Source organism: Cornus florida, unplaced genomic scaffold (genome assembly GCF_030987335.1).
Source record: "Cornus florida cultivar Cherokee Brave unplaced genomic scaffold, ASM3098733v1 CherokeeBrave_3.0.0_Hap2_Chr02, whole genome shotgun sequence".
NCBI classification, from domain to species: Eukaryota; Viridiplantae; Streptophyta; class Magnoliopsida; order Cornales; family Cornaceae; genus Cornus; species Cornus florida.
The window spans coordinates 57,092,136-57,115,873 of NW_026775572.1; the positions used below are offsets into that span (position 1 = coordinate 57,092,136).

Below are 23,738 nucleotides of genomic sequence, written 5' to 3' on the forward strand. Positions count from 1 at the left end.
GGTGAATTTTCAGTATTTATTTTAAGCTTGTTAGGGTTAAAATTAATCATTTAAGGGTGTGTTCTTGGTATTCTGAGAGCCTCAGAGTGTTACTAAGATACTTAGTAGCAAGTAATTTGTATAAATACAATTAATTAAATATTTTTGCCATTAAAGGAGGTGTACACATGTATATATATGTAGATATGATTTTAAATAGTCAACGATTAATATGGAATGTATTATACACATATATATACTATAAAATATATGTGTATATATATATCATTTAGGATTATTAAAAATTATAAATCTTATTTGGTATGACTTGATTTGTGGATGGTATGGTTGATTTAAAATCGTAATAGATACTCGGTTAGTAAATTAGGGACATGCTTATAATATGTATGTGAAGTCTATGTATAATTAAACTTAGAGTTAAGTTCAAAGTTAGTACATGGTTGATTTGTAGGCGTGGATGAGTTGCCAAAGGCTTTGATATACTGCCTTACTGGTTATGAATAAATTTTATATATGGGAAGCATGGTTGAATTGCTAGTCAATTGTATAAGTAAATATACTTAAGGAAGCATGGTTGAATTGCTAGTATATAAATAAATATATTTATAAATGGTATGGTTGATTTGCCGGTGCACATTTAAACTGCTATATGTTTAGATGATTAAAATGCCATCTAAGGTTATGGTACGTATAGGTTGGATTATGACTAGAATAATCTAGTATATACAGGTTAGTGTATTATTTTATATATGTCAATAAAATAATAGTGGTGGAGACATAGATGATTTGTCAAAGCTTAAATTTTGGATATGTAATTTAAATGATCAAAAGTATTATTGGGTTTTGGATTTATTGGATTTTTCCTTAAATTGTAAGTTATTGTTTAAATGACTAAATTACTGTTTAGGATAGAGTTAAGGTGAGTGGGGTTTACTTTATGAGAAAAATATAAAAGGGGGGGCTTGGTCTAGGTATGACTGATAATTAATTATTGGTGAGTGGTTTTGACAATTTAATGCCCTATTAACAGATAGGATTCTTGTACTATATATATAAGTATTTATATATATTTGTAGCATTGTATATTAAAGTTAAAGCTTAATTAGGGATGGTTTTGGTAAAGATGATCTGTTTATTGGTTTTCAGAGGCTTGGTAGAGAGAACTTGTTCGTGGGGTTTAACCCGCGATTTATTTTTCAGGTTGTTAGAAGGTCAAGTCTCAAGATTGAGGATCCGCAGCTGGAGGACTTATCCATTCATTCTATTTATTTAAAAGTAGGATATTAGTTTTGTTTCAGTTGATATTAGTATTTATTTGGTTGAAATTCTAAATAGTAACTTTTGGTTAAAGGGTCCTTGAGTTACGGGATTCCTGAGTTGTAACAATTTGGAAGTTATTAATGGATTTACTATTAATTGGATTTCTTCAGCGTTTTATTTTATTCTTTATTTCATTTTGTAATCCGTGCTTGTTTAAATACTTTAATTGTTTTGATATTCTCTAATTTTGTGCGCGGATTTGATCAACCCGTGTTCCGAAATTAGGGGGTATCACAGTTGGTATCAGAGCACTCCAGGTTCAAGTGTCCCTTGGGTGTCTTGTGTTATGTGAATTCCGCGTTGTGTACTCTTTTATTTAGAGCTTAAGTTTTGGATTCATTGTATTCCTTTACGGTCCGTTACAATCGTACTGATGTCTGTCTTTCTATGTTAACAGCATGGTTAACACTGGAAGAGGACAGAATCTGAATAGTCGACAGAGGAGAGCTGCACGTAGGCAGCAAGAACACCTGCAACGTCAGCAAATTGAGGAAGAGCAGCAACGACTTGGGTTTCAGGATGAGGGTCAGCTTCAGGAGGAGCAAGAGGAAGTTCAGCAGGCTTCGGCTCTGGGCAGGGATCCAGAGTATCCTCCTCACATCAATGACCTCATTGCTCTGGCTATAGAAGCTGGGGTAACAGCTGCACTTTGGAATCAGCCTTAGGTACAGCCGGCACTGTTACCGGCACCGGTTGTTCAGACTGATACTTGGGGGAAGGCCAGGAGTTCTTTCACAAAAGGGAGTCTACCTGAGTTCATGGGTTCCACCGATGCGAGAGCAGCTCACCAGTGGAAACAGGACATTGAGCGACATCTTCGCTTGGTTCAGTGCACGGAGGTTCAGAAGCAGATGCTTGCTACCTTCAAGCTAGTTGGGGATGCACTGTAGTGGTGGGAGTCAGTTACCACCATAGAGGAGAGGATGGCATTGACTTATGATGAGTTTAGTGCACGCTTTGAAGAAAAGTATTTCCCTTATGCAGTTAGGGCAGCCATGAAGACTGAGTTTCTTAATCTGCAGTAGGGGAACATGACAGTGGCGGAGTATGAACAGCAGTTCACACGCTTATCTCTCTTTGCACCGGAGGAAGTGGATATAGAGGAGAAGAAGGGCAACAGTTTCGTCAAGGGACTGATGTGGTTTATCAAGAGAGCTATTACTGGTAGTCCAGCCTACACTACTTATGCTCAAGTGGTGGACGCAGCTTTGCAGCTTTATCAGCTGAATGAAGATTTCAGACAGACTAGGGCTGAGAAGTGGGGTGGCAAAAACTTTGCTAATCAGCCAGTCGAGAAAGTGAATGATAATGGGAACCGACAGAATGACAAGGGCAGATTCCAGGGCCAGCAGCCTTGGAAGAAGCACAAGGGTAATTTAGAAATTCAGAGAGAGGGAGTTCCCACTCAGCAGACTGGAGCACCTCAGACTGGACAGGGACAGCTACAGGGTAATCACCAGGAGGGGCAGTCAAATATATTTAGGGGTCATTGCTATAAGTGTGGAGATTATGGGCATTCAGCCAAACGGTGTCCTAGGTTGGCTCAGAAACAGCATGGGCAACAGGGACAGTGGCAACCATTACCTACTCCACAGATTCCACGTGTGTAGGCTCAGACATTTCTGGCCTTACCAGCACCACCGCCACCGCAGGGACAGCCTATACAACAGTTGCATCAGGGCATGGCGTACAATGCCACACCTTGCAATGCATGGGTACCTCAGAAGAATTGAGGGTATGTTTTCTATTTCAAGGTAGATGTAGAAATGACTTAGTAGATATAAGTGCATCATGTTCATTAGTATTTGGATGGTTTTGGCTTATGATGGTGATATATATTTATACATATATATACAAATCATTGACTGTTGGTATATTACACCACTAGGTGTTTAAGTAATTTACACAATTGTGAGCATTTTATTATAGATATTTACATATTAGATATCTTACATGGTAAACAATGGAATAAGGGAAAATGAAAATTTGGGACAAATAATCAAAATTTCATTTCATGGATTCGTGAATTCCGAGGATGAAATTCCTTTTGTTAGGGGGGAAGAATGTAATACCCCGATATTTTAAAAAGGATTTATTAATTAAATTAATTTATATTATATTATTATTATTATTATTTTAAATGATTTGTTTTATTTAATTAGGTGCTTGATAGTTGTGATTTGTTTTATTTAATTAAGTGCGTAGGTAAATTGTATTGTTTTAATTAAATTATATTTTGTAATTATATTTGTTAAATTTATATGGTGTTTGATTTGTGGAATGCTAGTTAGTAAATTGTTTATTTGATTTGCGTGATTTTATGTTGGTGTAACTTTATTGTTAATTATTGGTAGTTATTAAATTTAATTTCATTATTTTAGGTATTTAAATTATTTGGATTGGGATTAGAGGAAGTTGGACCAACGGATGTGGTATTGGGCTTGGAGGAAACCTTGTTGGGTTAATTAGTAAAGGCCCATGGGTGTGAGGATATTTAATAATTATCTTTGTATAATTATACGTATATAATTGCATGTGTATAAATTGAATTCATTATTAAATCATGTGGAGGGGTATATATGTCAATATAAATATATATTGATATATATAGGTATATATAATTTATTTAACTAATGGTTATATATGGAAGGTAATATATATATTTATATTAAAATATATGTATGTATATATATTATTTAAAAGATAAATATTATTTATTTTATATGTTAATCATAATGGGAAAATGATTTGGTTTTGATGTGTATAAATAGACACATTAGACTTTAGGGTTAGGAGTTTTTCTCACGTTAGAAAAATAAAGGAGTCAGAGAGAGAAGGAAAAAAAAAAGGGTTAACAAAGAGGAAGCTGGATCAGAGAAAGTGGAGGCCGGATTTAGAAGAGACAGGCGAGTTCTTCTCTACTTCTCCTCTTAAAATTCATAAACCTATCACCTTGAGTATCAAAATTATATTTTTATTTTATTAATTAAAAATAAATTATTAATCGGATTAGAGGAGCATGCTTATTCTTTACAAAATTTTAGATTTAAACATGTGAATATATGTATGTAATGTTCTGATAATTTAAAATCTTGTATGTGAGGTTAGTTTAATTAAACTTTATTTTGAGAAATTTTTATAGATTGCTTTAACCTTGTGTAGCATGATGAATTGAATTAAATAAATCTTAATTTAATTATATATGTTCAGTTAGGCTCAAAATAATAAAATCAAGCTTGGGGGATTTTTCTAGAATTTTCTGGGATTTTATGGAAATTTTCTGGAATTATTTTATGATTTTAGAAGTTATTTTTTATATATTCTGTATATATATATATATATATATTTATATATGTATTGTATATATATATATATATGTACTGGGGGTGTGTGTAATCGGCGCATCATTTAAGGGGTGGTGATTCGGTGCGGCGATGTACATATAGCTATGGTGCGCCTCAAATCAGGATAATTAGATGGTCCTGATGAAATAGGAATGTTCCAGTGTGTGTGTATACATAGGAGAATGGTGCACTCACTTATCTGGGTTGTTGGTAGTGATGGTGATGGTGGATGATGATCTGGTGTGGCGCGATGTATGGGGAGTTGGTATGCCTTCAAGATCTGGCCATTGGATGTACATTAAATGTTGGGAGATGACACGGTGTGGGCGAGCTCACCAAGAAACGGAAGGACAACCAATGGGAAGCTGCCAACACGCGCCGAGAGTGGCTCAGGCGCGTGAGGGCGCGTGGACGCGCCTGCCGGTAAAGGGAAGCGCGTGGAGGTGCGTGTGAGTAGTCTAGGAGTATGTGGCGGCGAGTGGAGGCGCGTGGGGATGCGTGTGATGTCCTGGAAAGTTGCTTGGGAGTCCGGTGAATTTTCAGTATTTATCTTAAGCTTGTTAGGGTTAAAATTAATCATTTAAGGGTGTGTTCTTGGTATTCTGAGAGCCTCAGAGTGTTACTAAGATACTTAGTAGCAAGTAATTTGTATAAATACAATTAATTAAATATTTTTGCCATGAAAGGAGGTGTACACATGTATATATATGTAGATATGATTTTAAATAGTCAACGATTAATATGGAATGTATTATACACATATATATACTATAAAATATATGTGTATATATATATCATTTAGGATTATTAAAAATTATAAATCTTATTTGGTATGACTTGATTTGTGGATGGTATGGTTGATTTAAAATCGTAATAGATACTCGGTTAGTAAATTAGGGACATGCTTATAATATGTATGTGAAGTCTATGTATAATTAAACTTAGAGTTAAGTTTAAAGTTAGTAAATGGTTGATTTGTAGGCATGGATGAGTTGCCAAAGGCTTTGATATACTGCCTTATTGGTTATGACTAAATTTTATATATGGGAAGCATGGTTGAATTGCTAGTCAATTGTATAAGTAAATATACTTAAGGAAGCATGATTGAATTGCTAGTATATAAATAAATATATTTATAAATGGTATGGTTGATTTGCCGGTGCACATTTAAATTGCTATATGTTTAGATGATTAAAGTGCCATCTAAGGTTATGGTATGTATAGGTTGGATTATGACTAGAATAATCTAGTATATACAGGTTAGTGTATTATTTTGTATATGTCAATAAAATAATAGTGGTGGAGACATGGATAATTTGTCAAAGCTTAAATTTTGGATATGTAATTTAAATGATCAAAAGTATTATTGGGTTTTGGATTTATTGGATTTTTCCTCAAATTGTAAGTTATTGTTTAAATGACTAAATTACTGTTTAGGATGGAGTTAAGGTGAGTGGGGTTTACTTTATGAGAAAATTATAAAAGGGGGGGGCTTGGTCTAGGTATGACTGATAATTAATTATTGGTGAGTGGTTTTGACAATTTAATGCCCTATTAACAGATAGGATTCTTGTACTATATATATAAGTATTTATATATATTTGTAGCATCGTATATTAAAGTTAAAGCTTAATTAGGGATGGTTTTGGTAAAGATGATCTGTTTATTGGTTTTCAGAGGCTTGGTAGAGAGAACTTGCTCGTAGGGTTTAACCCGCGATTTATTCTTCAGGTTGTTAGACGGTCAAATCTCAAGGTTGAGGATCCGCAGCTGGAGGACTTATCCATTCCTTCTATTTATTTAAAAGTGGGATATTAGTTTTGTTTCAGTTGATATTAGTATTTATTTGGTTGAAATTCTAAATAGTAACTTTTGGTTAAGGGGTCCTTGAGTTACGGGATTCCCGAGTTGTAACCATTTGGAAGTTATTAATGGATTTACTATTAATTGGATTTCTTCAGCGTTTTATTTTATTCTTTATTTCATTTTGTAATCCGTGCTTGTTTAAATACTTTAATTGTTTTGATATTCCCTAATTTTATGCGCGGACTTGATCAACCCGTGTTCTGAAATTAGGGGGTATCACACTCGTGGAGCAAAAATCTTCAGCTAGTTTGATTGTAAATTTGGGTTTTGGCAATTAGAATTGACAAAAAAAGTCAAAGCCATTAATTGCTTTCTAGTACACCAAGAGGTCATTATCAGTGGACTATAATGCCATTCAGTCTCAATACTGCACCTCAAATATATCAAAGGTGGATGGATATTATCTTTAAAAACCTTAAAGATTCTGTTATTGTCTACATCGATGATATACTGGTTTTCTCTAAAACAAGAGAAGATCATAAAAAGCATTTAAAACTTGTTTTTGCAATTTCAAAACATGGAATTATTTTGTCACCTTAAAAAATAATAGTCGAACAAGAGACTATTGATTTTTTAGGATTAGTTTTAACTCAAAGAGGACTAAAACTACAAGATCACATTGTTGTAAAACTTCATAATTTTCCTGACATTATTCAAGATAAAAAGCAACTTCAAAGTTTTCTTAGAATCTTGAATTATGGTTGCTCCTTTATTAAAGATTTGTCTCAAAAAGAAATTCCTTTGATAAAGAAATTTCAAAAGGATAAAACTTTTAACTGGACTGATGACACCAAAAGAATAGTTCAACATATCAAAAAAGATCTGGTTAACATTCCAGAAGTTTATTTTCCTCAAACAGGGGATAAACTTATTCTTGAAACAGATGTCTCAGACTTATGTTAGGGATACATCTTGAAGGTTATTCCCAATGAAAAATGGGAAGAACCTGATTTCACTGATCATAACATACAAGCTAGAAAAACTCATATCTCAAAAAAGCTTCAAAAAGAAGAATTGATTTGTGGTTATAATTCTGGTAAATTTAAATCAAATGAACAGAATGATATCATTTATGAAAAAGAACTTCTGGCCATTAAATTAGCTATTAAAAGATTTTACATTTATCTAGTCCCAGAAGATTTTATTGTCAGAACCAATAACCAAGGGGTAAAAGATTTCCTTATAAACAAAAAGAATTGTTTGGAAGGAAGATATCTTAAATGGTACAATGTTATTACTCAATATTCTTTTACTATAGAATATATTAAAGGCACTAACAATTTTCTTGCAGATTACTTAAGCAGGAATCATACAAAAATATTTAACAATATTTCTTATTCTACAGATGAATGATAAAGGCAAAAAGCCTTCTTAAGATGGTTGGATTACTATAGCTAAAAAGGCTAAACAACCAGTTGCATCTTCACAACCACAAGGCATAAACAAATGGTTTGTAGTTTTTGCAGGATTTCAACCAGGAATCTATGCAACATGGGACGATTGTCATGCCCAGATAAGAAATTATTATGGATCATGTTTTAAGGCATATGACACTCTTATAGAAGCACAAAAAATGTTATACAATGCGGGTCAAGCCTTGTTTAACTCATAAAAGGTTTTTTCAAAAACCCAAGAGAATGTAAAAGTAAATTTTTTTTACAATCCTAGAGTTCCAAACAATTTTTATGAAGAAATCAATGGAGCGTGGAAAATGTATCAAATTGATCACAAAAAGAAATTCAGGCAACACCTGAGTTGTTTTTCCGCTCTTATTGCTAAACAAACAACAATGATAGAACAACTAAAACAGCTTTGCATACAAATATGCTTAACCGTTGATTGGGAAAAAGATTTTTCGTTATCTCAAATTAATTGGTTTTTACAGCTAGCATAACTAATTGAGTATGATTTTCCAAGCAATATTTTTTAGAAAATCAAACGAATTTGTCTTCTTGAAAAAGTAAGGGACTTATTCACTCATGATATTTTTAAAATTATCTTCAGAAAAACAGAAGATCATTTTTCTACAATACAACAATTTTATATTGACAATCATAAAGAAATAAACCATTTTGACATGATTTACATTGGGAAAACCATTCCCAAGTTATCTCTCTTTATTATTTCTAGATTTTATTGGTCAATGGAATAAATTGATTAGGGAGTACTAACAAGGTTACCTTCTCATCTCATGACTCATCCTCCTAGAATTCCTTCCAGCCATGATCAAATCCATGATCTACAAGACAACATCACACTCCTTCCAGCCATGATCAGATCCATGATCTACAAGACAACATCACATTGGAAATTCAGCCGCCTCATGACTTTCTGGATTTCAAGTTCCATTGGATGGTGAGAAAAAAAAAAAAAAAATTCCAGCCATATCAGATCTGGTTTCTCAAAACCACAGAGGATAAAGAATTTGAACATAACCCATTGTTGAATTCATATCAAATAACAGAAAAGATTAATCCAATCACTCTGGCTATCAATAGTATGCTGAGTCTCAAGGATAAAGCTCTCACAGTGATTTAAGATAATATGAATGATCCACCTCTTTTCAAAATCTGTGATGGAAGAAGACATTGAACAAACAGACATTGATTGGCTTGAACATTTCGCTCAAAATCCATCAAGCACTCCACCATTAGATGAATATGAACTACATAATCTCATCAACGCAATGGAGGGATGACATCTTTTTACTGTACAACTGCACAACAACCCAGCATACGACAAGAAGATATGTCAGATCTACTATTCATAAACAGTGAAAAGTAGAGACAAGATACTATTCATGAACAGTAAAAACAGATTCGATCTTATTTGAACATCATTCATGAATAGTAAAAAACACTTTTTACTATTCACCAAATAGTAAAAGTCAATTTTATTTTTCTATCTAAGGGGATGCTTTGTAATTAGAAGAGCATCTGAAGTTTCTTATTACTCTCTCTCCCTCTTGTAATATCTCTCAGTTTTTATATTTTTCGCTTTCTTTTGTAATTGGTATCAGAGCCTCTCTTACGAGCTTGGACTAGTCTTGTAAGTTTGTCTTCTATTTATTTCACAGTTTTTCTACTTCAGTATCTTTTATTGTGCTTGTCAACTATTATAAATCGTATATACTTGATTTCTGTTCTAAGCCCATATCTTCTTTGTTTGACTATAGTCTGTGATACGTTTAGGCTTGTTAAGGAAACCCAGTTTTTCGGCACCTAAACAGTATTAAGAGGTCTTACGAACCATTGACAGTTCACATATGACACATGACAGAAATACTTCAGTAGACTGTATATGTAATATAGTAGGAAAAAACCAAAATCTACATTCACATATCACTCACTTAGAAACTTTAGAACAGCTCAATCTAAACCAGATTGGTGTTGGAATAAATTTCTTAATTGATATGGTCAACGACTAGAATAACAAGTTCCAGAATAACTTACATACATCAAGCACTCAAATAGAGTCATCTCTTGATTGTATGCAAGAAGCTGTGGTGCTTCTTAATGAGAAGTTAGATATGCTAACTCAACTCATAGATCTGGCGATAACATGGATACGAAGAATAAAATCAACAAGATGATTCTTGATTTAGAAAAACTAAAAAAAATCAAAATTATCTAATCTTTATCAGCGTGATCCAGAACCACCAGATCCATCCAAGAAAGTAGATAAACAATCTACTTCTACTTCCATTTTAAAGGTAAAAAGCCATTATTATTGAACTGAAAATATTTGTGTACTTCATGATAAATCATCAAGAAGTTACAACAAAGATGAGTATGACAACATCATAAAAATTTTAGATTGTTTAAGACAGCTGTATGTTAAACCTCATTTATCTACTGATGAGAGAAATCATATTATCAATCAGATTCGAGATACTTTTTTACAATATGAAGATCTCCTTACTAACTTCAGATATCAAATAAATATATCTGAAGATGAATCAGATGAACAAATCAATGTTCTTACTGATCAATCAGGCTCTGAAGAATTCAATGATTCTTCAGACCAATCTGAATCTGTGGATGAAGAAATTCACGCTAAATCACAGCCTGAAGAAGCTTCATCTAGTAAAAAAGAGAATTAGACACTGTTTTAGATGAATCTTTTTATGAAAATTTTCTAGAAAGAGAAACTGTTCTCCCCTGCTACAAAAGTAGAGAATCCGGACAAACCAAGTCCATCCTATACAAGAAAAGACGATTTAAACAAAAATCCGATTGACCAAAATGGCACCTATCTTGATCTTACACATATATATACCGTATAAAGATCATTTAAAAACTATTTGATGAGTGGGCACAATCACTTGCGCGCCATCCTTGTCAATAATTATAAAGCCACTTGGGGAAAAGATCGCTTTTTTGACTACATAACAACAACCCTTCAAGGTGATGTGCTAGGATGGTTAAGACAGTGGGATCAATCTTCCAAAGGAAAAGAGCAAAAAAACTGCCCTTTTATCTAATTTTAATGACTTCGAAGGAATACTTCGTGAGTTTGCTAAAATTCTGAAGGAAGAATTATGCAGTAATTCAGGAGAAACCCTGGTGACTGATGACCCAAATTTCACATTGTTAAAAATTGAATTATGTGATTTTTGTCCCTTTGATGAGTATGTTGAGCTTTTCATAAAGTACTTTCTCCTCCTACCAGTTACTAGCACAGAACACTCGTTAGGATAAAATAGCCACAAAAGGTAACCCAGACTTTTTAATTCGAATCAGAAAAGATGACAATCTTGGTTTTCAAATCAATTATGTTTACAGAGCCAAGAGGCAAGTTAAGAATCAAATCAGTAACATTACCTATGGACAAAAGTGTTGTGATAAGATTCTAAAAGAAAATTGGAAAATAGGTTGTGGGCCAAGCCGACCTGACCAATAGAAATCCTTTCGTAAAAAACGATTTAGATGGAAGAAATGGAAGTCAGGTAAAAAGTTGTCCTAAAAATCCACTCCCAAAAAGAAATGTTGCAAATGTTACATCTTCAACGAAGATGGACATAACACACCCAATTGCCCAAAAAAGGGTAAAGGAACATCTAAGATGATAAAAAATATTGAATCAGAAGATCTTTGTGTCATCTATGATGAAGAACTATCTGATTTTGAAAATATTCTCTATGAAATATCCAGTGAATCAGATTTCAGTGATGAAGAAGTTTTCATGCTAAATTTTCTTCTCATCCTGAAGAATCCACTAACATTAAACTAAGTGATGTTATTGGAGAAGAAACCCAGTTTTCGAACGGACAACTCATTCAATTCGCAAAACTCCAAAAGCTAAAATAGAAGATCTTTATAAGACTTCTATGATTTCAAAAACCTTTTCCAAAAGAATTTTTAAACAATTTAGTGGTAATACCAAAGCTGAATGCACTTCTCATGGTATGTCAAATCGATTTCAAAATCTTCAGCAAAGAAAATTTGCTAAATGAAAAGATCAATCTCTCGATGCACGGTATATTCATCTAGGAATGGTTCAAATCAAGATCACATCTTTATTCCGAAAAGGAACTAATCAACCCATTCTTGTTCTTGTTATGGATAACAGACTCCATAACCCTATTGAAGCCTTAATCGGAGGTGTTCAATCTAAATTAGTTAACAATGTTATTTGGTTTAAACTCAAATCAAATTATTTTGTTTCAATTGATGATCCGAATATCGAAAAGGTTCTAAAAGTCAAAATTAAACTTTTGAATCTTCAAATGGATCATGACTCTTTAAGTTTAGGAATTCAGTGGAAAATTCTTTACGAATTAATCGAGGAACCTGAAACTTCAACCCATAAAATTGACTCTAAACTAGTCACTCTCTTTGAATCTCGACCCTTCGAGTCAATGATTGAAGCAAAATTGGTGAGATGGACAAATCTTTAAATCCCAAGAAACTATGTATTTGAAGACATTAATTGTGAAAGAAAAATTGAAGAACCAACTGTTACCACTCTTCAAGCCTTTGGGAAAAATCTCTATTTAAAAAATATAGAGAAACCTCAGTTACAAAAATCAAAGTCAGGGAGACTTGTTCGAGAACCAACTGGTTGGGATAAACTCCTCCCTTCCAGATCATCAAATGTTCAATCTTCTGATTTACCAAGAAGAAGATTCACCAGAGAAGAAAAAGGTAAAATCCCAATCTTTCTTGGTTCAAACTCAAAAGACCATATAAACTCTGCTCAAGTTTTTCATTTCCAAAAAGGAAAAGAAGAAGTTATCTTTGCCCCCTTCACAAGAATACAAAGATTATATGGTTTATAACCTTTGAAATTGAATAGACCATTAACCTAAGTGTCCTCTACGATAATTGCTATATAATGTAACTATTAATAGACATTAAATTAATAACTTGCCGTCCAAATAAGTTCCATTATTTTCCATATTTTCATTAAATTATTTACTTGATAAAATAAGTTACAACAGTTCACATGTAAATAAATCAATGTCTAAACTATAACCAAGGACGGACACAAGGGTGGGCTATGGGTGGGCTGTAGCCCACCCCAAAAATTTTTTTTATTTTTTTTTACTATACTAATATATTAGACCAGCCCAAAAAAAAAAAAAAAAATTTAATAGTACCAGCCCACTCTAAAAACCTAATGAAGCCCAACTTCAACTCAGACACCATAATAAAAGAAAGGCCCAAACCAAGTAACCCCATGATGGGTACCAGAAAAAAAAAAAATAATAATAATAAAAACTTAGGGCAAATCATTTCACACTTTACACTTTACAGCCTCCCACAGTCCCCGCCACCACTGTCCCACGTTTGGCACTTCGGCTCCTTCAGACTTCAGTCCTTCAGATTTTAATTTTTTGGGCAAATCATTTCATATTTCAGGCTTTCCTTTTCAGCCTCCGATGGTCCTACGGCCCTACCCAACAAATTGGAATTACTTTCTTGATTCATCATTCATCACTGTGCACGATCAATTGATGATTTGATATTCAAGGTAACTCAATGACTCATAATTCATTTCTTCAATTATTCCATGTATATATATATATATATATATATATATATATATATATATATATATATATATATATATATATATATTTTATTCCATATTTTTTCTTAACAAAAATACTTAATATAGGGTTTAGTTAATTGGTTGATATTTTTTGATTTAAGTAAATTACTTAAAGTCAACAAATTGAATTGAATCACACAATTTCTAATTGGATCTTCTTTTGCAGAAATTGTTGAAGGCCACCAAATTGGAATTGCTTTCAATCTTTCATCACTTCATAGTTCAGACTCTATAAAGCACAAGTGCAATACAAATTGGATTAATTGATATTTAAGGTAAGTCATTTCTTCAATTATTTAATATATATATATATATATATATATATATATATATATATATATATATATTTATTCCAGATTTTTTCTTAATAAAATTACTTAATATAGGGTTTGGTTAATTGGTTGATATATTTTGATTTAGGTAAATTACTTAAAAATTTAAAATTACTTGTTTTGCAAACTAAAAAGTCTAAAATAGAATTAAACAACATCGTTTATGTTACTTTGGAAAAAGTAGACAAGCAGTGATACTGTGATAAAATGTTAAAAAGTAGAAACTACACGAGCAGTGATATAATGTTAGACTGGTCTTAGCATGGTATTGGTTGATATATTTTGATTTAGGTATTTTTTATCTAACTCATTCTTTAATTTTATTAGGTTAAATAATAATGGCTCAATATCAACCTCTAAATAAGAAAGTGAAAAGTATGTCTAGTCTCTCATTCTATCAAAAGAGAGGCCAAATGAGTGATGATGGTCAATCGAAAAAGGATATACCTAGTGGTAGTGCATCTAACGTTGACAATGATAAATTGAAAAATGATATACCTAGTGATCTTGATTTGCAACCTCCTGCCCTACCTCAAGTTGTTAAATCCAATCAACTTCACTTCACTTCTATTGAAAGAGATCCTGGATCCGTATTCAAATACATGAATACCCGGTAAATCAAATGGATGAGGTTAGACGAGCTTACATCAATTTGGGGCCTTATCAACCTAAACTTTCCAATTATCCTAACTCTTCAGATGGAAAGCAGAATCGACGATTTAAGTATGAATGGTTCAAGCAATTTCCTTGGCTAGAGTATTCTTGATCACTTCAGCCGTTCCTATACGCCAAAATGATGTAGTGAATGTGCGGTTCAAGAAAAACCTTTTAGGTCAAATTTAAATTTATAAAAACCACTACCAACACTACTACTAACGTAACAAGAGTGAGTAGGGATCGTCCCAAGGGATTGTGAGGATTAAGCAATGTCGTGGAATCGTTATTAGGGCTAATAGGTCGAGTGATCAAACAATTGGTTGGTTGGTTGATTGAAGAACAACTAAATTAGACTAAGTGATAGCAAAAGAATGCAATTAAGAGTAAGTAAGAGAGAGAGATCTTGGGGTTTAGAGATCACCACCAAGCAATGCATTTCTATATCTTTGACAAGTGATTCATGAGGGCAAATGGTGTGTTGCATTATTGGGGTGTGTGTGTGTTTGGTTGATTCAACAAGCAAGGATGACTAGTTAAGCATATATTGTCTAAACATCATGTGAAAGGCACAATATATCTAAGCAATGAAGCACATATTGTCTAAACAACATGTGAAGTCACAATAGATCAAAATAAGTCATTAATCCTTTCATTAAGCTCACAATCCAAATATAACACAAGGATAGAGACATATGCTACTTGCATTCAAAAGCTTGGATCATCAAACAACAAGCATAGATTGTCCTCCCATTTAACACTACATTACAACTACTCTACATCTACATTACTAGCATGAAAATAAACTAGGGAAGAGGCTCAATCCATTAAGGAATAAGTATGAACCATCAAGAGAATCACAAGAGCATTCCTTTAAGCAAAGCACTATGTTTTGACAATCTCCAAATCTATAGCATCAATACACATAGACATGCATCAATTACACAAAATCTAGAGACAAGCACATGAACATCTATTCTAGCATACATAGACATATGGATAGAATGAAATGATCAATTGGAAGCATTAAACTACATAAATCATTGAATAACAAGATCTTAGTATATCAAAGAGTCAAAACATTAATTACAACACTAATCCCTCAATGATACACAAGATTAAGATATAGAAAGCATGTTTGGGGCTAACTCTAGCCCCAAGAGGATGTCTAGCCACTCATGGTGATGATGCTCCAACCCTCAAAGGCTGGTTGAAATCTGCTCCATGTTGATGAAGAACTCCAATGGTGTCTCTAACCTCCTCTCCTCTAAACTTCCACTCTAAGAGATGATATGAAAATAATGTTGGCTCCTTGTAAAAAGCAATCCTTATCCTTATATAGGTAGGTCAAAATGACACCCAAAATGAGCTGGGGTAGTCACACAATATTCCCTAATGATTGGATAAATGACAACTTTCAATGAGATGGAAATTTAACTTTTTCGCACTGGAGGAAGTTCGATCGATCGAACCTTGGTCTTGGATCGATCGAACTGGCTGAGATCTATTGAACTTAGGCTGGATCGATCCAATTGGCTGAGCTTTTTGGAAAAGAGACAAATCCGAGATATTTTGGGAGATATTTATGGGAAAAGGACAAAAGTGGTCAGTGGGTGGTACAGCTGTGGATCGGATCAATCATTTGAATAAAGACAAAAGTGTTCGATCGATCGAAGGATGGTGTTGGATCGATCGAACTTTGGACTTCATGCTTTTGGTCAAGGTTTGGATCTATCTTGAAGTGCTGAGATCGATCATTGTTCGATCGATCGAACCTAGAACTTGGATTGATCGAACTTTGCTGCTTTCCATCTTTGGCTTCATTTGCTTCCTTCTTCCTCCACTTTGCTCCTTTCTTTGTTTAATCCCAGAATTGCTTCAATTAAGTTCTTATTTGGCTGAGTTAGCTTATTTTTGGGGATAACTGCCTGAAAATGGAAATAATACGAAATCAATCTAAAACGGTAAAGTAAGATAGATAAAGGTACTAGAATGCCTAAACTTAAGGGGTTTAAATACGCACTTTTTAGCGCTCATCAATTCTTCTTCAAAAAGTATATTGTTTTCCATGTTTTCTTTTTGAAAATACGGTGGCGAGTCGTTCTTCACTTGTAGTTGGTGGATTTAGCGGTTGGAAGAGAGTTAATGATGGAAAAAATTGTGTATTCTTGAAACACATGAGACTTCAATCCTCACCACATACAAAATGTGCCATGCTATATGGAAATTTCAAGAAATCGGCACAACATATTGATAAAATGTTGAATGCCCAATCAAGAGAGGAGGTTTTGAAGAATCGAATGTGGCTTAAAGCAACTATTGAAATTGTTCGCTTTCTAGCATTGCAAGGAATTGGTTTTAGAGGCCATGATGAAAGTTCAAGTTCATTGAATCGAGGGAATTTTATTGAAGTGTTAAAGTGCAAAGCGGAAGGAAATGATGAACTTTCAAGTGTCATCTTAGACAATGCTCCACAAAACGCCCAATACATTGCTCCATCAATTCAAAAAGAGGTTCTTCATATTCTTGCAAATAGAGTGAGAAAAATGATTTGTGATGAAATTGCAGGAGGTAAATATTGTATTCTTGTTGATGAAGCACAAGATGAGTCTAATACAGAGCAATTGGCTCTTGTTTTAAGATATGTCAAGCATGATGGCTTACTAATGGAACGTTTTTTTGCCATTGAGGGCGTTGAAAACACATCAGTAGTTACGCTTAAGGATGCAATATGTGTTACTCTTGGTCGGTTCGATCTTTCAATTCAAAATTTGAGAGTTCAAGGGTACGATGGTGCTAGTAATATGCGCGGTGAATGGAATGGACTACAAGCATTATTTCTTAAAGATTGCCCATTTGCTTATTATGTCCACTGTTTTGCTCATCGATTACAACTAGCATTAGTTGCAGCAGCAAAAGATGAGATGAATATTTGGCAATTCTTCTCTCACCTAACTTGTATTGTCAATCTTGTTGCTTCCTCTCCTAAGCGTCTTGCTGAATTAAAATCTTTTCAAAGGGATGAGATTGCATGTATGTTGAGCACAGGTGAACGTGAATATGATAAAGGGGCTAATCAGATTGGCACCTTGCATCGAGCTAGAGCTACTCGTTGGAGCTCACATTATGATTCTGTGAAGGATTTGATTGATATGTATAATGCATCCTGCAGAGTTGTTGAAAGTCTTAGAAATGGTAGACAAAGTCAACAAATACGTGGGTAAGCTTCAGGTGTTTACAAGGTAATGAGAAACTTTGAATTCATATCTATTTTACACCTAATGGATAACATTATGGGATTCATTGACACACTTTGTCAAGCCTTGCAATGCAAATCTCAAGACATTCTGAATGCTTTGAAATTGTCTCATCAACTAAAAATCTCCTTAAAAAATTCAGAGAAGATGATTGGGATATTTTTCTTACCAATGTGGTGTCATTTTACAATCGACGTAACATTGATATACCTTATTTGAGTTCTCGTTATGTATAGGGTACGGGTCGTCATTTTCAGCAACCAGATCATATTACAGTTGAGCACCAATATCACTTTGACATTTTCAACTCTGCAATAGATTTACAGTTGATGGAGTTAGAACATAGATTCAACAATGAAGTAGTGGAACTTCTTACTCTTAGCTCGGCTTTGGATCCTAGTGATTCTTTTAAATCTTTTAATGTGGAAAAGATATGCAATCTTGCTGAGAAATTCTATCCTTGGGACTTCACTGGCCAAGATGTTAAAACATTGAAGTTTCAATTGATGCATTATCAACTTGATGTATCTAGTGATCCCAAGTTTCAGAATATTTCTTCTCTTACTGATTTAAGTCGGGAACTAGTTGTAAGCAAGAAGTTTGAGTACTACGCTTTGGTTGACAGATTGATTCGTCTTGTGTTGACTCTTCCTGTTTCTACAACAACTACGGAGAGAGCATTTTCAGGCATGAAACGTGTTAAAACAGCGATACGTAGCAAGATTGGAGATGAATTTCTTGCTGACTGTATGACCATCAATTTTGAATGGGAGCTTGTTTGGAAAATTGACTTGGAGTCTGTTATTGATGAATTCGAGTCTTTAAAGACTCGTCGAGCACAACTTAGATAGATATTTTGTAATTTTTGAATTTAAATATTTAAATATTTATCTATATTATGTTATAATTTTTTTTTTTTTTTTCTTCTAAAATTTTGTTATTAAATTTATGTTTAATATTAGCCCACCCCAAGAAATCCTGGATCCGCCCTTGACTATAACTATTCTATATTACCATAGCATGTAAATAAAGTTGCCTCCTGTTATATAAAACAATACCACTGCCCATGTATATATTCTAAATTATCATGGCTTGTTAATAAAGATGCCACATGTTATACATATAAAACCATACAATATTCCATTTATACAGTTATATTAACATTGCAGATAAACATGAATAAACACATGCTATAAATAAAACATCACCCCAGCCTATATATATATGCTTAGACAACCATGTGAGCCATTAATTTAGCCAAAACCCAACCAACTCCCACCTATTCTGCTACTGTAATTCACAAAAGGCCCAAAGGAATTATTACTGTTTTGCCACCGCTCTTCGCAAGACCCACAGAAACAGCCGACTTCTTCAAGGAGCTTTCAGCATCTACCTGGGCTGTTCCTTCCTCTTCAATCCCCAGCCATGCCACTCCTCCAAGACTCCATAGCGAAGGTCCTAAGGGTTTTAACTATGGCCTACAGGCCTAGCATGTCCCAATAGTCCACAACAAGTCCAGGTAATAAGTTTTTTTTAATTTTTAATTTTATTTTTTAATTTTTATTTTTCGAAATCGACACATCATTGAATGCTTTAAAAATCAGAAAATACATAACTATTCATATATATATATATACATTTATATATATATTGTTTCTTCACTGTTATCATCTATTCTTAGCATGAATAAAACCAATCTAATCTTTAATTAATTCCCTAAATTGTTCTAGATATGAATCGGATTTGGAAATCAAAAAGGACCTCTTTTCCCTTGGCGCCGTCGGCTTTTGGGTTGCGATGCCCCTGCTGGTCCTACTTCACGCCCACAAGTCACCTCCTACCGCTGCCCCTTGGTCCGGCTTAATAACATCTCTTCTTCTCTTTCTTTCTCCCTCCTCTCTGTTTTTTTTTTTTTCTCTATTATGTTTTTTCTTTTTAATACCCATGTTCTATACATATAATATATTAACCAACCTCTTTTCTTGTTTTTAGTTGGTATTCATACACGGTTGTGATAATTTGAAATCTTAACTTTTTTAAAAAAAGTAAGAGCCTAATATTGATAGGCCAGTGACCCGTTGATATATTAACTACCCTAATTCTAATATAACCCAATGATTAACAGACCCGATCAATTTAACAACAAAACAAAACACTACTAATATTATAATTTAATAATAAATTTTAAATAATATTAATAAAGACTACATTAACATTACTATGTGCACACATACCTTCACACACACACACACACACACGTATATATCCATATATATATATATATATATATATATATATATATCACATTAATATTTACATATATATATATCACATTAATATAATTTATATATATAGATTTATAATATACTAAACATATATATATATATATATATATATACTCATCTACAACTAACTAAAAATAATAATAATAATAACATCACTGAAAATTTTACAACTACCTAAAGAATTTCTACTAAATAATTAACATTTAAATAACAAATAAATAAACACTAAACAAACAATTCAAATAGCCAAATAAATAAAAAAATAATAAAAATAAACACTAAATAATTAACATTTAAATGACAAACAAATAAAACCCTAAAACAAATGCACAAACAATTCAAATAGGCACGTAGATAAATAAAATAAATAAATAAAAGTCTTGAAAAATTTAGGGGTATTACGGTTGTTTTCCCAGTGGGCAAGGTCGACAGAAAGTATGTTCTAATAAATGGGAGGGGTCATACTTAGTTCATCAAGTTTTAGATGGAGGGGCTTATAGACTGAAATATTTAAGCGGCCGGTTGCATGATTATCCAATCAATGGCAAATACCTTAAGAGGTATGTGCCAACTTTCTTTGAAAGAAAAAATTAGAGTCAACTAGTTCTTGCTGATTTTTTTATTTTATTTTTTTATCATGCCTGGAATTTGCCTAAGTCGGAAACATGAAGAGAATATAACAAAAGAGGCCATTTATTTATTTAAGTGTACAGAGGATTACAACATTGATCACACACACTTAAATAGCTTTGAACAACCGTGGAGGCTTCATGAGAACAAGGGTTCACATCTTTGCAAATTTTGATTTAAAATCGGCCCAAATCACTAAGGACCACCGATTAAAAGCCATGGTCTGTCTTTTTTATTCTTCCAATCTTGGTAAATCTTCACGATGCATGCTCGGAAGCAAGGTATTGAGCTTCGAACTACAATGTGGCAATTTGAGCAGATAAGATGGCCTTTCGGGTTTGTAGTTGTTTGATCTCCTCTTTGAGAATTCTTTCCCTTTCCTCAAGGTTGACAAATTCTTCATTCACACGCTCAAGTGTGGTATCTTGAGACAACAATTGGTTACCAAGAGCATCTCTCCTACGTTTGCTCTCTTCAAATTGGGTAATTGTTTTGTTGGATTGGAAAATGTCATCAGCCAGAGCTGACAGTTAACCTTTAAAGGTAGCTATGGTTGCTTGAAGATCAACTAGGAAATTTTGATATTAGTTGAGTGTGGTTGGGACAGTTGTGAACTCGGTTTCAAACTCTGGAAGATCAGCAACATCTCTTTTGTAACAGCTTTATCGAAGTATTTTTTTGTTTCTTCCATAGATTGCACTGGTAAGCTGGCCGAAGTGACTGGTGTTGTCCCTGATGATACACTTTCCCTTTCTTCAGTTACTGAAGCTACTACATTTTTTAAGAAGTTACTTAAAGCAAAGAGAGAGGGGATTGGAGCTCTTGGTGGAGGAAAGGCAGGAATAAACTGAATTCTTTCATGGGTAATCCACCAAGAGAAGAAAAGTTAAATTTAAAGAAAATAACCATTAGTAAAATGGTTTAAGGTATATACTTAGAATTAAATACCTTAGAAGATCCAGCCATGGTAGATGCAACATTGGCTGGTTAATGGCTTATTAGAGGCAAAGGAGGTTCTGACTGAAGGGCTAGATTATCCCCTTGGGATGAAGCTTTTGCATGAGTGATTTGAGCATCCATGGGTATGCCAACAGGTTCGTGAAAATCTCGAATGGGACTAAAATTTCTAATTGGGTTGTAAACTAAGTCAAGAGGAGGAGATTACTGCAAGAAGGAAACAATATCGGCAATTAGGAAAATTAAGGCTGAAGGTTTTCAAGGTGGAGTGGTCGTTACCTCTTTCACATTAGAAGAGTGTTCAGAAGGGTTATCAACCAAGTCAATCAAGGGATCATCGACCATTTTTTCTATTGGCAGAGGGCTCTCTGGATCTTCCACTACTTCACTTTACTTGCCCTTGTCATATTTAATTCTTTTTAGAGTACCTTGGGCAGTCATTTTCTTTCTTTTCCCCTGAAAACATAACCTTATTAGAGTGGAATTGGGATGGAAGGGATAAGGATCAAGGGATATGAGCCTTACTTTGCTGCTAACTTGCGGAGCATCATGAACTTCATGGACTTTGGCTAATTCAGTTTCTGCAACATGAGAAGGCTGACTGGAAGAGATTTCATCATCTTGAAATTTAGCATTTTCTGGGTCAAGAGGGGCTGATGCTGTATCGCTACTTGTATCTACAAAAAGGTAAGAGAATCAACCCAACATTTAAGGAATATATATGTATATAAGTGAAAACAGAGAAAGTCTTACACCTTTGAGTATACTGGCAGTAGCTTTAGCCTTAGCTTTCCTGTGTTTATTAACCCTGGTCGGTGCTTCTTGTGGCTGAGAAGGGGTAAGTTTTTTGGCTGTTTGTTTTTGCCCTTTTGGTTGCTCTTTTTGATGCATTTTTCTTGGAGCGACAACCCTAGTAATTTTAAAAGCTCTTTTAAAGGTTATTGAAACAAACCTAAAGGATTCTAAGATCTTCTTCACAAAGGACTTGCTATCAGCTGTCCTGGTGGAAGCGATATAAGAAGACCACCATTGGTCAAAACTTGGATCAAAAGTTGGGTTCTTTATGAAAGGTTAGAATTTGAAACCAACTTGCAAATTGGTAAATATAGAGGAGATATCATTCACATAAGAATCAACAATGAATTTAACACGCCTATGAAAATATTTGTTAAAATATTGACGAGGAGGCATAGAGATCATTTGGACGAGTCCAAATTGCCTATGAAGCTGACTGGGATTGTAAAATTCAACACCAACTTTGGTGTTTATAGTTCCTAAAGGACCTGTATTGAAATGAAGATCTCTGGCAAGTAAAAAACTGTCCACATGGCCGAAAGTTCATTAGAGCTTTTCTTGGTAGACACGCCAGAATGGAGAATCAGCCAACGAAGGGCTTGAGTACAATGGGAAAATGGGAGAAATTAGCTGATGGTTCTATATTCACAGCTAGTATAGAAGAAATTAAAATAGTTTCCAAATGAATGTGATCTGGGCATGGTCGATGCATAACTTACAGAGATAAGTGGGTCATTGGCGATGGTTTTTACCGCAGGACCAAGCTTAGGGAAGTACACCTGTAGCCAGATTTGGAACAACCAAAGAGGTCCGCCATAATGAGCGATGTTGGAGTTTAATGTTGTAAACACCCCTATATAGATGTGAAAGCACTCAAAGAGCCAAAGCAAGGTGTTTTCCCCTAGACAGAGTAACATCCATATCAATTAAATCTTTAGTAACTTGTAAGGCCGGAACACACAACAAGAACTTGTTCTACCATGCCAACAAAAAAACAACATGTTCTGATTCATCAACTGGAAGAGAAGGATCCATAGTGGAAGTTAGGAACTTACCATAAGAGGATTTAGACGTCTTTGTTCCAGTGGTTTTGAAAGGGAAAATAAAAGGGGAATTTTCTTCTACTAGCAGGTAATTTACATCAATTCCAAAGGGTTTAAGGCCTGTTAAATAGCAAACATCTTGAACTATAGGTGTCATCATACCATATTTAAGAAGCAAAGAATTTGTTGTGGTCGACCA

At 33.9% G+C, this 23,738-nt stretch overlaps 2 protein-coding genes across 2 annotated transcripts; both read left to right on the forward strand.

Moving 5' to 3' along the window:
* The first annotated feature begins 1,718 nt into the window (after positions 1–1,718).
* Positions 1,719–10,632, forward strand: LOC132296269 (uncharacterized). The gene is made up of 2 exons (XM_059794480.1): positions 1,719–1,906; positions 10,461–10,632. The coding sequence occupies exons 1-2, from the start codon at positions 1,719–1,721 to the stop codon at positions 10,630–10,632; spliced, it is 360 nt and encodes a 119-aa protein (XP_059650463.1).
* A 6,153-nt stretch (positions 10,633–16,785) lies between these two features.
* LOC132296270 (uncharacterized) lies at positions 16,786–21,595 on the forward strand. The gene is made up of 3 exons (XM_059794481.1): positions 16,786–17,745; positions 18,066–18,576; positions 21,438–21,595. Exons 1-3 carry the CDS (start codon positions 16,786–16,788, stop codon positions 21,593–21,595), a joined length of 1,629 nt encoding a protein of 542 aa, XP_059650464.1.
* Positions 21,596–23,738: the final 2,143 nt, after the last annotated feature.

Coding starts and splice junctions, on each gene's coding strand:
- LOC132296269 (XM_059794480.1), top strand. CDS start 1,719: ATGGTTAACACTGGAAGAGGACAGAATCTGAATAGTCGACAGAGGAGA. Junction 1,907..10,460: donor GCTCTGGGCAGGGATCCAGA/GTATCCTCCTCA, acceptor TACTAACTTCAG/ATATCAAATAAATATATCTG.
- LOC132296270 (XM_059794481.1), top strand. CDS start 16,786: ATGCTATATGGAAATTTCAAGAAATCGGCACAACATATTGATAAAATG. Junction 17,746..18,065: donor TGTATAATGCATCCTGCAGA/GTTGTTGAAAGT, acceptor CGTTATGTATAG/GGTACGGGTCGTCATTTTCA. Junction 18,577..21,437: donor AGATGAATTTCTTGCTGACT/GTATGACCATCA, acceptor TTTCTTCCATAG/ATTGCACTGGTAAGCTGGCC.